General features: G+C 37.6%; 1 protein-coding gene across 2 annotated transcripts in view; it reads right to left on the minus strand.

Moving 5' to 3' along the window:
• The window catches only part of LOC129421034 (growth arrest-specific protein 7), an 80425-nt gene that overhangs the window by 56172 nt on the left and 6637 nt on the right, over positions 1-17616 (minus strand). For both annotated transcript variants that reach the window (XR_012369211.1, XM_055176310.2), the window contains exon 2: positions 4485-4587. Coding sequence is in view for 1 of the 2 variants with exons in the window: in XM_055176310.2 (XP_055032285.1) it covers positions 4485-4587 (103 nt within the window). In the remaining variant the exon portion in view is untranslated. The remainder of the gene's footprint in view (positions 1-4484; positions 4588-17616) is intronic.

Here is a 17616-nt window from a genome sequence, read left to right on the forward strand (position 1 = left end):
AAAACAATTATTTTACATTTACAGATTTGCCAGACGCTTTTATCCAAAGTGACTTGTAATGCATTACAAGGTAAACATTTATTTATTAGCATGTGTGTTTCCTGGGTTTGAACGCATGACTTTTTGTGTTGCTTATGCAATGCTGTAGTATGGAGCACTACTCTGTTTCTGTCTGGTATCTTGATATGGACAGATCATAGAGCAAAGCTTTATAAAAAAATGTGTTTCTTCAAAAATTAGATCTTCAAAGTGATGTGTCATTTTCGGGGTGAGCTATCTTTCTTGTCCTACCAATGACACGGTGTTTCAGACACTTTTTTTATATAAATAAAAAGTTATTTTACACCCTAATACATCCTTTACATCTGTCATTTATTTTGCACACACTGTTCAAGGATTTCCTCAACATAACTGAGATTTTGACTAGTAGTTTATTTTTGAATTATGTGTAAGTCAGGCAGAACGCACATCTACAAACATGACAACTGTGAAGAGGAAGGAAATCACGCAAGACACGGCAACCCAGTGACAGTGTTCCCCCACACACGCATTACCATGGTGATCACCCAACATAGCAACCGTCTGTTTAAATGACATGAACTTCAACACAACACCTCCCCTGAAAACATGACAAACAACAAATCCAACATAAACCAGTACCTCTATAGATGTTTAACCCTCTTTATGTTTGCTTTGAGGGTTATTTGTAATTGAGTAAGACATGAAGTTAAGTAGATAAGTTAATAATGTCTCAATAATCATTAAACAGGCTTGAATGGATTTGGATGGCTAGACGAAACACCAGACATTACTTATTACTCATTGTATGCTAACTTATTTGGTTGGCTGGAGGGTTGTTTTGTTTTCTTGCTTCACCAACTTTAACAACCAAACTTGAAAATGGTGAGCAAATATTTAATTCACTTCACAGTTTGAAGGGGGAGATGAAGGTTGGTTGTAAGATGCCGATGGAAACCATGGAAATGCTAGTAATGGAAACTATAAATCTACTTCTGAAAATAAAGGTGTTTATTAAAAGAACCAAATCTTCCAGTCTTAAAATTTTAATGGGTGTAATTATTCACCCCGGTTCAGTAATAGGTTTCGAACGCATTCATGATATTGATTATCAAATAGTTTGAATAGTATTGTTAGTTTCTAGAGAAAACATGAGTGCTGCTAGCTTTGCACAACTTGCCACCTTAAGCCTAAAGTATATTTTCACGTTCCCACACCACCCCTATGACGTAAGTTTTGTCTTCAGGAGGGTCGGGGGTCGTCCGAACACCCAGTCTTAAAATTTGAGTGCAAGTGAAGTATTCCTGGGCCTTTAATGTTAAGTTGGTTGCCAAGTCCATGGTTTTCCTGCAAAACTGTGCTACTTTTAAACTGTTGCCCCTGGTTGTTTTTTGTCCGCAGGTTAAAGGTGTCCATTTCTAGGCATGATGATTATATTTTTAAAAACAGACTGTGTTTATGATTATTTATACTTACACCTAAAGGATTATTAGGAACACCATACTAATACTGTGTTTGACCCCCTTTCGTCTTCAGAACTGCCTTAATTGTACTTGCCATTGATTCAACAAGATACTGAAAGCATTCTTTAGAAATGTTGGCCCATATTGATAGGATAGCATCTTGCAGTTGATGGAGATTTGTGAGATGCACATCCAAGGCATGAAGCTCCCGTTCCACCACGTCTCAAAGATGCTCTATTGGGTTGAGATCTGGTGACTGTGGGGGCCATTTTAGTTCAGTGAACTCATTGTCATGTTCAAGAAACCAATTTGAAATGATTCGAGCTTTGTGACATGGTGCATTATCCTGCTGGAAGTAACCATCAGAGGATGAGTACATGGTGGTCATAAAGAGATGGACATGGTTAGAGACAATGCTCAGGGAGGCCGTGGCATTTAAAAGATGCCCAATTGGCACTAAGGGGCCTAAAGTGTACCAAGAAAACATCCCCCACATCATTACACCACCACCAGCATGCACAGTGTTAACAAGGCATGATGGAGCCATGTTTTTATTCTGTTTACGCCAAATTCTGACTCTACCATCTGAATGTCTCAACAGAAATCGAGACTCATCAGACCAGGCAACATTTTTCCAGTCTTCAACTGTCCAATTTTGGTGAGCTCGTGCAAATTGTAGCCTCTTTTTCCTATTTGTAGTGGAGATGAGTGGTACCCGGTGGGGTCTTCTGCTGTTGTAGCCCATCCGCCTCAAGGTTGTGCGTGTTGTGGCTTCACAAATGCTTTGCTGCATACCTCGGTTGTAACGAGTGGTTATTTCAGTCAAAGTTGCTCTTCTATCAGCTTGAATCAGTCGGCTCATTCTCCTCTGACCTCTAGCATCAACAAGGCATTTTCGCCCACAGGACTGCCACATACTGGATGTTTTTCCCTTTTCACACCATTCTTTGTAAACCCTAGAAATGGTTGTGCGTGAAAATCCCAGTAACTGAGCAGATTGTGAAATACTTAGACCGGCCCGTCTGGCACCAACAACCATGCCACGCTCAAAATTTCTTAAATCACCTTTCTTTCCCATTCTGACATTAAGTTTGGAGTTCAGGAGATTGTCTTGACCAGGATCACAGCCCTAAATGCATTGAAACAACTGCCATGTGATTGGTTGATTATATAATTTACATTATATGATTTACATGTTAAGTCAATGCAAAGACGCGAATAGGCATCCTGCGGCGCGGTTAGCGAAAATGGCGCGGCGCAGACGCCGCATTCCACATGAATAGAGCGTTAAAAATCTGAACTTTGGCGGATTTTCGCCAACCAAGCTTGCTCTAGTAGTGACGTAATTACATTTGGAAGAAAGTGAGTGAGGAGGTTGAACAATCTGGTAAGTTTACTCAAGCCGCTACCATGACGCAAATGTCTCGAATGACTAAAATTTAGTAAGTAAACTCTAAATGTTCAAGCATCCAACTATGTGCAAATTTTGCCATCTCTTCCCCGTCTGGTGTGAACGCACAGTAAGTTTTATAGTTATGAGAGTGGGATAATTTGAGTTTTACAGTTTGTACTAGGGTCATTGGCCTTGTGTTGGGCTAGGTTTGATTGACCATTGGGCTTGTTTTGTTACACAGAGCTGGCAACCCTGGCCATGGCATTGTAATACAGCTGCTAAGGTGTTCTAAGTGATTTTTGCTCCGATGTTGTAAGAATGCTGTCAGTCTCTCTGTTGTCATTATCCACGTTTGGCTCCAGTCCCTCCTTAAAGTCTATGGATTTTTTTATAGTCTGTTTACTGTCAAAAAGCTGCTTGTTTTGTTAACATGGTTATGTATTATGGTTATAAACAAATCAGAATGCTGATTTTGTATGGACATACACTGTAAATTGTTGACTTGACCTAGCAACTACAACACATAATAGTTATGTTTGTCTTAGCATCATACTGTATTAGTATGAAAAGTGTTATTTCTGCACACTATGAGCAAGAACACCTCAGAGGCGTCACATCTAAAACGTGACAAAATCACCCAGAGACCTCAAGCAGTCAGCTAAGGTGAGAAAAGCAGCTTTGCAAAGCTTTTTTATCAGCCTTTTGTACATCTAAAAAATTGTGCTAAATAGCACTAAACATGGTTCATTGGATTCACTATTAAAAAAAATCCTTAAATATTTAAGCTTAATCAACTTGGATTTACAACTTATGTAGAATCAACACCTCTTATGCACCATTTGACTAAAGATAGGTGCTATATACAGTAGCACTCCATGTGGTTCTTATAGGATTACAAACCAATGAACCACTTTTTAGCACAATTTTTTGTGTGTAGTCATTTAAATAATGCATAGTTCGAACGTTTTTGGATGGGGTGAGAGCGCATGGCATTGTGGGATGACTGATATCTCTTTATAGGTACAATGCTGATTGTTTAGACTCAATGTAAAGAGAAGTGGGGATATCAGTACCAAGCTTCTGATCCATTCAGCAGACGGGGATGTACCAGGACGACATACATGGAGTGATCTTTTGTTCACTATCAGACTCAGACTGACTTTGTGATGTTACACGTCATCATCTCTTAAAACCGAATAGATGACATTGCGGAAAACATTGTCGTTGCACAATGGTTTTGTGTGAAATCATGGTACTTTCTTAGTAATTCTTGTTTTGAAATATTACAAAACTCTCTACAAATATAATGCAACATGATCTCATGGAAAGTCGTGTTATAGTCACCCCAAGCGACAATGATTTAAAAATAGGGAAAAAAAAGAGAAAACATTACATAAAATGACACGAAAAAGAAAGTCACGCCACGGACATGAAAAACTATTTATAGAAATTTGTGCAAGTGACACGAAAAAGACAATCGCGCTCAAGGCATGAAAAAAAAGCTGCACTTTGTGTCATGTAAATGTATAAATTAATACATTTTTTCATGACTATAACACGTCTTTCTGTTAGATCAGTCTGATATTATGAAAACAGTTAGAGGTTCTTACCATTGCTGACGGTGTTGACGTAGTATCTCCGCCCCTGAGGAGACATGTAGCATTTCCAGTCTCTGGGCAGCGGCTCATCAAGAGGACACAATGAGCCTATTTTCTATGACATGATGAAAAAATAATAATATTACAATCATTACAGATCTTCAAGAGTATTTGCACTGCTAAAAAAATACACAATCACTCCCTTTCCGATGGCGCACTTTCTCAAAATATTATTTTGAGACTTACATAAACGCTTAGGTCAAAAACATAGATGCATCTTCAAACCAATAATGTGTCAGAACTCACTTCAAATTTCTTAACAATGTTTGCAAATGCTTTCAACCACCAAGACCATTTTAAGGAGATGTATTGGGTTCATACAGGTCTCCTAGCGAAGGAGGTGAAGTTCATCACATCAAACATCGACATGTTCTTCTAATGTTGGACAACCAGTAAAAATCATCTGTCTGCGTTCTTTATTATACTTAAGTTGTTGGCAACAACTCTCCAGTTTAGGTCATGGAGGTTTTCCCACACGCAATTTTATCCAGTTGAGAATGTTGAAAATGTGTGGGTAGGATACAATGCCAGAAGTCAATGTGGTCTCCCATTTAAGATGCTTGAATCAAATGCTGAAGTGCACTACTGCACTTTCTCAGCTACAATCTGAAGAGTTTGACTAAACAACTATATTAAAAGATTATTACATAATAAGTTTTCCACAAGGGGACATTTCACAAGACTTTTTTAAGATGCCAAATAAATCTTTGATGTCCCCAGAGTACATATGTAAAGTTTTAGCATAAAAATACCATATAGATAATTTATTATTGCATGTTAAAATTGATACTTTGTAGGTGTGAGCAAAAAAAGTGCTGTTTTTGTGTCCTTTAAAATGCAAATGAGTTGATCTCTGCACTAAATGGCAGTGGCGTGGTTGGATAGTGCTGATTAAGGGGTGGTATTATCCCCTTCTGACATCACAAGGGGAGCCAAATTTCAATTACCTATTTTTTCACTATAAACATCAGATGAAGTGATTCTTTTGTCGCTTTCATTTCTACAGATGATGCTGATTCATTAATAAATGGGTCATGACACAAATTGATGATTTTTTCCATGAGTCAGCTATGTTAGCAATTATAACGTTACCTAGCGTACATTCATTGGGCTCTATCATACACCTGGCGCAATGCAGCGCAATGCGCGACGCAAGTGTCTTTTGCTAGTTTTCAACCCAACGCAATCATTTTCACATTTAGCGCCACGTTGTTTAAAGAGCAAATGCATTTGCGCCCCCTTTTGCGCCCATGTGCGTTCTGGTCTGAACGGTCTCAACTTAAATAGACTACGCCATTGACCAACTAAAACCTGGTCTAAAGTCTAAAGTCTGTTTTTTGTTATTTAAAGAGCGCGTTAGTAATATGTCCCTATAAACGGAACGACAACGCGGGTTTGCTTATCACATACATGAATGCGCAGCAGCACAAAAATCCTTTTAAATATGAAAAATTAAAGGATTGAAATGTAAAAGATTATTATTGAGTCTCTTGGACATAAATGAGGACTGATTATGAGACGTTAGAAGGCGTAAAGAGCTGCTTCACCTGTAGCCTGGTAAGTTAAAATGCTTTGCTTTAAACAAATGCATCTATTTTTAAATGTTTTTTAAATGCTACCCCACAGATTAGTTGTATATGAAGACTATGTACCTGTGGATATGATGAGATGAAAAACATTTTAAGTAATGCTTTTAAAAAAACCATGGCGCTGTCCGAGTGCTTCGACTCTCCGCACATTTGTAAATTATTTATCTCTTGTTTGTATTTTTAGAGTACAAACCTTTTCTTGCATATTTGCAAATTATTTTATGAGATTACAATGATTATGTAGGATATCAATACATTTACAGCAACTAAAAGCCTGCTATTTGTACTTCTATGACTGAAAGAAAAAGGCTTTTAAAGCTTTTAATCAAAAAATGTAAATAAAAAAAAAAAAAAAAAAATTTAACATTATTCTTAAACTGGGGGTCTTCTTCCTCCGCTTAGTTTTTCAGTTTACAAAGTCTGTCATCTAAATAAGGATTAGACATAGCGCCAGCGCAACTGGCTTTTGAAGGGGATGAGAGATAAGACTCTCATTTGTTTATTGCACGTTACGCCCAAAACACACCCATTACTCATTAGGAGAATATGAACAACCCTTTTCTACTGTGCGGTTGGCGCACAAACCATTTTTACCGTCTTTAAATTAGCAAAAGTGGCATCAGACACGCCCATTTAGACCGTGCGCAGTGCGCTTTAGACAATGCACTTTAAAATAGGGCCCATTGTGTTTAAAATGTATTATGGTGGCTTGATTGTCAACAACTTTGCATAAATTAAAGGTTTTGAAGGAGAATATTTTGGTCAGCTTTGAACCAGAGAGAAACTTTGAGAGGAAGGATAATGTCACAGTCTCCAAGCCACACTAACAATAGTAGTAAGACTTTTTTCTGTGTACTCATAAATGGCTCTTAAGAAATTTGGTTTATTGCCCCCCAGATGAAATTTATGGCCTTGCAGAACATCTTATTTAAGCAATGACCATGAAAAACATACTGTACAGGGACTGTAAAATCGCACTTTCAAGAGTTGTTTCCTGGTGATAAAAAAGATCTGTTGGTAAGAAACAAACAAAACTTTATCACTGCAAGTGTACCACAAAAAATCACACATGAGAAAATAACTTCACACCGGGGATGAATAATCATTATCCGGGGAGTCAAATTTTTAGCGGAAATATATGGAATGGATTTAAAAATGCTTTCAAGTGTAAACTGAGCAATGTTGGTAGCACCGAATTAACCAAATTAGTGGCCAAACAGACAAATGTGAGGAGTGGATGGTTTATGGGATATGGCTGCATTAAATGACATTATGTTTTTGCTTTCTTTAAAAACAAAAGGGAAGAAGGAACTGCTTTTGCTGAGCTAATCTGCCAATACGAAAATAAATTCTTCTTTATATAAACTTTGGTTTGATAAATGTCCTAATAAATGCAACATTTATGGTTGAGATTACTGTAGACTACATAAAACAAGTCATTATCAACAAAAGGACACAGCTTGGGGTCGCTCAGATTTCTTAAAACCGTACCTCTTAATTGAAATCATTTGGTGGATTTGCTGATATGGGGGTTCGCCGTGCCAGCATGTCCTGGCATATGTAAGATTAAATAATGCATGGACCCAGATGGTTCCACTGTAAATCTGCCTCTGCCTCTGGGTGCCTATGCATGAGAATCCCAATTTGCTCCTGGCTGCCTGCATATGTTTACGACAGACTGTCTGTGCCTTCAAGACCCATGAATCCTGATCATTAACTGCCTGCCAGTCAATAATGTTCATAATATACATACTGTATATAGTGCCAGTATCTTAAGAAACTTCTTGCGTTTCCATTGCTTTGGTGTCCTTAATACACGTTTTGACTATCTAGGGAATGTTATAAATAGTTATATCTTTAGATCAAAGGCATAGCGAGATCACAACAAAAATGAACAGAGTATAAGGCCACAAACTCCTCTTAAAGTCTACAATAGGTCAACACAACACTCTAAAAACGGCTGGGTTACTTTTGACCCAAAATGGGTAAATATTGGACAGAACACATGCTGCATTAAAAATGAGCCAATGTTGGGTTGATGTTATGCAACCATGGTGTATAATAACCCAGCAGTTGGGTTAAAACAACCCAGCATTGGGTCATTTTTAACCCAGCGGTGTGTTCTGTCCAATATTTACCCATTATGGGTAAAAAATAACCCAGACATTTTTAGAGTGAATGTTGTTTTGAGCAGATACAAAATTCCCACACCCGAAATAAAACTCTTTAAAAATAAAACTTTTTTGTGGAAACTTCATTCACAGACTCTGGCATCCCGCTTGGAAAATCAGGAGTGACCTGTCAAATCCTTAAAGAAGGAATGCCTTGAATCTTTAATCATGCTTCTGTCAAACCTATCCACCACCTTGAACTAAACAATTTTTCACTCCTTCATCATTTTCCTATTCCTTCATATCATAAAATTTTGAGTTACCTGTATATATATATCAATCACAAGATCTGTGTACTGTATGTTGTTGTATTTCTATTTTGTGATTAATAGCTACATTCTGGGGGCATACTCATTTAAAAGGGGCGTATGTGTATTTTAAGCATCCTTAAAGGTCAAAACTGCTATTCTTAATACAAACATACTTCCATTTAAAATTCTCCTCAGAGGAGAAGTGGCACGTCTCCATTGAAAATGATTACATTGTCAAGTAAATGCCATTGTCAGATTTATGCGATAATGAGTCACTGTGACATCATTAGTCCAGAATTGCATATGTGAGCCAAACTTCCAGCATTTCAAAACAGGATTACAGCAAAGTCCTTAAGTAAAGAGGAGCTCTTCCTCATGCCTGTGTGAGTCAATCTTTTCTCACCCAAACAACAGTGAACCGTTCATGTGTGAACTCAAACAGCCAAACTCGTAACTCAACATGCATGTGGATGCAGTATGTGATGGGCCAGCTTTCAAGATCAGCGTATTGGCTGAACACTGTGGTCTTCAGGGCCTGCTTACTCAGAGTTTGGACAGAGATGTTAAAAGGTGTAGGAGATGGTCATGGTAATAGGAGATATCATAATGCTCAATATGGTATGTCCTGTTTTAATTGGTTTAAAATTGTAGAAACATTCATCAGAACATCCTACGCATTCAATTGTTTAGCATGACTTAAGCTAAAGAAGCAAAATCTATCAAAGTTCCTTCTTTTTCTCCTTTTCCAACTATAAAATATAAAAAAATATGTTTGCAAACTATTTCAAATTGTTTCCCACTTTAGTAAATATTAAGAGCTACACTTGTATGCCTGTTTAAAGGGGACATTTCTATGATGTCAAATCAATCTTTGGTGTCCCCAGAGTACAAACTGTATAAAGTTTTATCTCAAAATACCATATAGATAATTTATTATAACATGTTAAAATTGGCACTTTGAAGGAGTGAAGAAAATTTGCTGTTTTTTGGGTGTGTCCTTTTAAATGCAAATGAGTTGATCTCTGCACTAAATGGCAGTGCTGTGGTTGGATAGTGCAGATTAAGGGGCGGTATTATCCCCTTCTGACATCACAAAAGGAGCCCAATTTCAATGACCTATTTTTTCACATGCTTGCAGAGAATGGTTTACCAAAACTAAGTTATCTTTTTCACATTTTCTAGGTTGATAGAAGCACTGGGGACCCAATTATTGCACTTAAACATGAAAAAACTCAGATTTTCATGATATGTCCCCTTTAATAAATGTGACCCTGGACCACAAAACCAGTCATACTGTAAGTCACATGGGTATATTTATGGCAATAGCCAAATATACACTGTATGCAAAGCAATACTGAGAGCAATTATGGCTTATTACTATTAGAGCATGCTCTAATAAATTACTAATATCTTCTAATAAAGACAATTTGACCCCCTGTTCTAAAGTAACTCGTTTACCTTCAATTATTGATTGGAATTTACATGTATTGATCATTAGTAAGCCAACAATATGTAAGATTTGTATTGATTTTACAACCCTGTTACTAATAAATGGCCAATAATCTTCAGGTCTCGACATTGATGCTTGTCCGGGACAAGTAAATGTTTTCTATGGGCAAGTGGGAGAGAATTTGACTTAAAGGGGACATTCCATGAAAATCAGACTTTTTCCATGTTTAAGTGCTATAATCGGGTCCCCAGTGCTTCTACCAAACCCAGAAAACATGAAAAATAGCAACCCTGTAACTTTGTTTTGATAAGGCTCTCTCTGCAAGCATGTGAATATATAGGTCATGCGGATTTCGCTCCACCCATGACGTAGTAAGGGGATCTTATTATAATGATACCGCCCCTTCAACTGCGCTATCCAACCATGACGCTACCTCACGAGTGCGATAGACAGAGAGAAAGAATGACTGACAGCACGACGCATTTGTATTCCCTCAAACACAAACAGTAGCCTAAAATCTTATAACTTGTAGTTTTATTGGTCTTTCTAAAGGTTTAAGATGAGGATTAATGTTATAGTCTGGTAGGAAGGGGGGGTTCACCTGCACCCGAAAGGTATATTTTTTAACCTTGTTTTTTGTAATCCTTAAGGTGTCTAGAAAAGGAATTTTGATGTTCCCCATGCAAATTATTGTCCCATGTGTGATTTTTTGTATCATCTTTTGTGACCGTGCTTGATATTCGGCTGTGAAAAATGTAAACTTTAAATCTACATAGAATCTGAACAATACATCCTACAGACACAATCCACCCCATTTTCTCTTAATCTTTGCATAAGGAATTGATAGATATGAGGATTGTCATGATTAGATGATGTATGGTGCATTCAAACTCAAATAAACACGAATAATTAAAAAAAATCTGTGACCTTGGATCAGTGGAACTTCTCCCCTATGGACCCTATTGATATATGGTTTCTAACTTTTGTATTTTTACAGTCTTTAGGATGTCTAAGAAGCAAATGTTGATGATCCCTACTTAAAATATTGTCACATGTTGGTCCAACTGAACATCTTCCATAATAAGGAGTTACTATTCAAACCGTTATTTTGGTATTATATTTATAGAAACAAAAGAGAAAACCACTCATATAGTCAAATATGTGTATATATAGGGTATAAAAAATCCCCATTAGAATAAACTGAAATAGAAAAAAAGTGATTCTAATTAAAGGTCAAAAGGTCAAGGGCAATGAAGTCTATTCATCATACAGCAGGGCTGTTTCTCAATATGCGTTCTTCAGCGATCTTGCGTTCTTGTGTCCTCGCTCTACGTTATCATTAACAGTCGAAGTTCATTCCAATTCTCAAGAACGCAAGTACAGAGGACGCATGAAAATACCCGGATGTGTTCTTGATATCGAGGATGCATCGAGTGCAGACTTGCGCGCTGAAATCGCTTTACGCCCCAGAAGTCATTGAGGCAAAACAATGGCGGAGGTCAGGTGACCAACAGGAAGATCGCACACATCTCAATTCTCATAAGTGCGTTCTGTGTTCTCGCGACCTTCTGAGTTCGTTCTTCCGAGGTTCCCTGGCAAGTTCAATCTCCACAAGGACGCAAGTCCGTTCTTTGCGTTCTTGGAATTGAGAAACAGCCCAGGGGCCTCATGTATAAAGCACGCACGTTTCCAGCCCTGTTTTGGGCGTACGCCAGTTCCCACGCAAAGGTTGTGATTTATAAAAAAACAAACTTGATGGGAGAATGGGCTTGCAGGGTGGGATATTAGGATGATTCATGTACGCACACTTGCAGGTGATATGTGATTTATAAAGGGAACATTGCTTTGTTTTATAAGTCTTCATAATTTTTGGTGTATGCCATTTTTGGCTTTTGTGCGTACGTAGACTTTTAGTAAGAATCCTACGCATAGTTTTATACATGAGGCCCCTGATCTTCATAATCGATCTCTTGCTCCTTGTCGTCTTCACCATCTCCATCCATCTCCTCGACTGTTTCCTCCAGCAAGCCAGTGAGTGAAGTGGGGAAGATAGGTCCACAAGACCACACTGGTTCCAGAGTACCCTCTTCAGTCTTTTCCCAGCCTTGGCCAGAATCATGGGGCTTGGGACACCAGAATATCGGTGTGGCTGCTCTCTTGTGGATGGCCAGACGGTGGTTGACACAGTTGATGTGTGGGATCAGGAGCCCGGACAGATCCACCTTGGATCTGGTGGTAAGCGTCTCATCCTCTCCAATCATTCTTTTCAGCATGATTTTGAATGTGAAATGAACTGCTTTGCCAAGCTGAAAGTTGGTTAGGACTACTGTGTGAAGAGTTTTGCAAAAGTGACCTATGTATTGAGAAATGTGTCCTAGCATCTGTAAAAAAACTGTTATTGCCATTACATGCTACAGAATATCTGCCTTGAAAAAACTCACTTGAAGGCTGCATGGTACTTGGATTACTCTGCAGCTTTTTCAGAGACCCAACCTTCCCTTTGCCTCTAAAGGTACTTGTAAAGCTTTCCCTGTGAAGATGTAGAGGCCGAGTATTGTGCAGTAGTCTGCCCCCTTACATTCTGCCAGTTCGCTGACATTTAGGATCTGCCGGTGCTTTCCGATCCCAATGTCGACGTAGATGGTCAGCGGGACGGATTGGGCGTGGTGTAGAAGGATGAAGAAAATGTCTGTGTCTGCAGTCCTCACCACAGTTACCTTGTGCCCCAGTTGAGCGGCATACAGCAAGTACAGAACAACCCGGTTGTCAGTCTCTTCCTGGGTTGAATCCAACTGAGGTATCTCACATAGTCCTTCTCACATGGCCATCAGTGTGGTCCTTCGGATGAGACGTTAAACCAAGGTCCTGACTCTCTGTGGTCATTAAAAATCCCAGGATGTCTTTCGAAAAAGAGTAGGGGTGTGCCCCGGCATCCTGGCCAAACTTGCCCGTTGACCTACTAATCATCCCCCATACTAATTGGCTATATCACTCTGTCTCCTCTCCAATAATAAGCTGGTGTGTGATGGGTGTTCTGGCGCAATATGGCTGCCGTCTCATCATCCAGGTGGATGCTGCACATTGGTGGTGGTTGAGGAGAATCCCCCTTTCATATGTAAATCGCTTTGAGTGCTGCCGGAAAGTGCTATATAAATGTAACAAATTATTATTATTTGACACCATCATCTCTCTTGGATTTCTTTGTAGCAGGATTAAACTCTTCAGACTCACTATCATTTTCTTCCTTGTGTTTCTTTGACTTGGGCATGATTAGCAATGATCACCAACTAGCCAATTAGCTATTATAGTATAACAGTATTGACTTTATTTTTCCTTAATGTCTTCAAGGCAGCTTCCAACTTGGTAGAGGGGTATATTTTTCAGACTCACCATCGATATCACTCTTCTCTTTTTTGAGGATGATTAGCATGCATCAATTGCAAAGAAAGAGAAGCTGGGAAGATGGGCCAGCACTGATACAGTGTGGCACTGGATTACTCCAAACAGCTTTTTTTGTATTTTGGGCTTGCTAAGTCTGGACTTTCTGAAGGCCTTCAGAGTTATTAACTTTCGACCACACTTATTGCTCTAAGTTTCAAATTGATTCCAATCTAAATAAAAAACTTGGTACAATATTTTAATGTGGAATATGTTTATCAGACACCTGAAGCATTACAAATATATACCAGTTTGAAAAAGACATTATGTAAATGTTCTTTTTTGCTTTTTTGGAAATCCAGGGAGGCAACCAATATAGCCAGAAAAGACATACACGTGACAATATTTCAGCTGTGGATCATCAACGTTTGTTTATTAGACATCTTACAGACTGTAAAAATACAAAAGTTAGGAGACATATATCAATAGGGTCCATAGGGGAGGAGTTCCAGTGATCCAATGTCACAATTATATTTAAATTTTTTTTGTGTTTATTTGAGTTTTTTGCATTATACATCATCTAATCATGACAATCCTCATATCTATCAATTCCTTGTGCAAAGACGAAGAGGAAATGGGGTGGATTGTGTCTGTAGAATGTATTTTACAGATTCTATGTTGATTTAAAGTTTTCCTTTTTCACAGCCGAAAATCATGCACGGACACAAAAGATGATACAAAAAATCACACATGGGACAATAATTTGCATGGGGAACATCAAAATTCCTTTTCTAGACACCTTAAGGATTACAAAAAACTAGGTTAAAAAAATATACCTTTCGGGTGCAGGTGAACCCCCCCTTCCTACCCTACTATTACCTTAGTGCAGTGCTTCTCAATTATTTTCTGTCACGCCCCCCCCTAGGAAGAAGTAAACATTTCTCGCCCCCCCCCAACTCTCTGCCGCGACTGTAAATAGTATAATTTGTCTATAAAATTACACATCAGCAAAACATTGTATCCTTATTAACATTAAAGAAAACACAAAAAAAGAAATATCAATCAACTTACAACAAAGAATAACTTTATTAACATTGTTTTTTTAGTCTGTAACAGTAAAGACTAAAAAATGCATCAATTTGCCTGAAATAAAAAAATCAATCCTTATTTACAGTATATTTTTTGACCATTTGATACTGAAAAATTAAATTAAATATAATCAATAAATAATAATAAAAAACTCAAGCGGCTTATCAGCGTGTTTAGGGTGTAATGTCTTTAAGTGACGGTGCAAAAAAAAATCACTTCCTGAAAAAGTATTTCCCTGGGGTCTCGCGCACCCCCCCTGGTGTCGCTTCGAGCCCCCCCTGGGGGTCCCGCCCCACTATTTGAGAAGCACTGCCTTAGTGCAAGAGAGAGAGAGAGAGTGAGAGAGAGTGAGTGAGCAAACGACCAAGAGAGAGAGAGAGAGTGCGATGGATCACTTTCATCAGTACAAGTATGTTGTTTAAAGTCGCAATGAAATTGAAATGAACTTTTTAATATTGTGGTATTATTAACAAATGACTTATCTGTGAGCTTCATTATTTTTAAAAAAATTCGTGTGTGCTCATAATCTTTAATCAAAAATGCAAATCTCCTCCCCTCCTCAAAACAATCTCTCTTCACTTCGGGTCATAAGTATGGCAGGTGGGCGGGGTCCGGGAGAAGATCGGAGCGATTAGCAATTAGCAACACGACCCAACTTCAAACAATCCAATCAGATCTCGATGGACAAATTCAAATCCAGCCCTGCCTTATTTCATCTCAAAAGCCGTTTCATTCGGATATACGTCACCATGAGGAAAATAAGGCAATCGCTACTTCCGTTTCATGGCGACTTTAATTCAAGTCAAGTCAAGTCAAGTCAAATTTATTTATATAGCACAACATTAACACAACCACAGTTGATCCAAGGTGCTTTACAGAAGGTTACATTAAAAGCAGCAAGTTTAAAGAGATAAAAGAACATTGAATTAAAAAAATACAGATAAAATGTAAATATATATAGAATATGTTTCTCTGAAGTTTATATGAATGAACACGAGGATTAATGCACTGCACAAGATAGAGTGAGAGAACAACGTGTATTCACTATCATACACAATAAGCATAAATATGTTGTTTAATGTTTCTCTGAAGTTTCAAATGAATACGAAGAGTTACAAGATAGAGAGTGAGAGACAGAAACGCGAATGTGTTTAATCATACACAATAAACTTAAACATGTCATTTGATCTGTTTCTCTAAAGTTTAAGCATTAAACGTTTTGTTTTATTACAGATCATTTAAATGTGCTCGTGAGGTTTGGTCAAAAAGTAAACTTCTGAGTGTTTGTGATAGTGTATTTTATTGTAACATGCTGAAAATCATTGTGCCTGTTTAAAACACAGGCAGCATGAGACCTAAAATTCTTTATTTTTATGTTCCCCATCTGCTGATAAACATGTATTTAATATGCATAAAACAGATGATTGACTTTTTAAACTTGTTCAAATATATAATGCTTAACATCGCTTACTAACTTCTTTCGTGAGAAAATCTCCCTCTTGATGCTCTGTCATGTCTACAGCGCGAGCCCTTGAGGCTCCGCCCACCTGAGCAGCTCATTTGAATTTAAAGGGATACACACAAAGACGGTGCATTTTTGCTCAGACCAATAAAGTGCCTATTTAAACATGCCACAATAAATTACCCATATGGTATGTTAAGCTAAAACTTCACATATTTACTCTGGGGACACCAAAGATTTATTTGACACATAAGTCTCATGAAATGTCTCCTTTAAATATTGTTGGCTTACTAATGATCAATACATGTAAATTCCAATCAATAATTGAATAAGCCATCATTTCTCTCAATACTGATTTGAATCTCAAATTTCACTATATAGCAATATATACTTAAATTAGTACACAAAATTGAAACATTTGTTTTTAAGTTTATTTTGTAAATATTGGCTAATATAGACATACCGTTTATTGAGATAACATTCCAATTATTTTATTACCCATAGTTAATTAGTTAATGGGTAATAAAGTCTTACTATATTTTCAGTTAATCAATAATTAATGTCTTTTTCATGGTTAATTAGCTGTAATTTATAGTGTAATTATATACTTAATTAATGCGTTATTAATAAGGATTATGGATCCTTAAATAAAGTGTTACTTTCTGTGCACCTAGGCAGTTAGTTTGGGCACCAAATACAGTAGTGAATCTGAGATTTTAAAATTCTATTAATCTACAAGAAACAATCACAAATATAATATCAAGGTGAATAATGGACAATTATATGACAATTAAATAATTGTTGTCATTATCCTTTAGCCTAGCATCACTTAGTGAACTTTGGTTCAGCCCATTATTGATTATGTAACACAGATGCTGGATTGTTTCATTGTTGGGTAAAATGTGAACAAATCAAACTAAAAAAATCCATATTTCATTCAACCATTGGTTGAAACGACCCAGCATATGTACATTTATACCAAATGGTTGGGTTTGTCCATATCTTACACAAATGCTTTTAAAATAATGGGTAACTTATTTTATAGTACAGCCTGATCTGTTCAGCTACATCACTTTTCTGACTCATAAGTCAAAGTTGATTTTTCTGTCATCCATGGTTTCAAACCATGGGGGCATGCAAAGGGAAGTGCCTGTTTCCTATTATTCATATATCTATTAAATCACTTTCACACTTACTAACACCTTTTTCTGACAGGGCGTCGCTTGTACTCTCCATGTTTCCATTTTCAACACCTCAAAATCTGTGGCCTTGACAGTGTCCCTTATCTACCTGCTCCATGTTTCATTCGAGTGTTGACATGTTAAGCTTATCTTGAGAGAAAATATGCCTGTTTAGAAGTCACATGATGCAGAAAAAATACCTATAAAACAGAATGTCTGTCACAGCAAAATAAAATACTGGATTATTGTGATCTGTCAGTTAGACGTCTGTGTGAAAAACGACACATTGTGAGAAATTTCTCACACATGCCTGCAAACGAACTACCACGAGACCCATGACTCAAGTTTAAGGCATTAGGGGAAAGTTAAAATTTACCAAGTAGAAGCAGATCAGGCAAAGGAAAAATAACATGGGTGTAAAAGTACATGACTGAATGGCTTCATTTGCTAAACTTTGTTTTGGTTTCTCCAGATGTAAAACTTGGAGTCTCTCATTCCCAGAAGCAGAGCGTC

This window comes from Misgurnus anguillicaudatus, chromosome 4 (assembly GCF_027580225.2).
Source record: "Misgurnus anguillicaudatus chromosome 4, ASM2758022v2, whole genome shotgun sequence".
Lineage (NCBI taxonomy): Eukaryota > Metazoa > Chordata > Actinopteri > Cypriniformes > Cobitidae > Misgurnus > Misgurnus anguillicaudatus.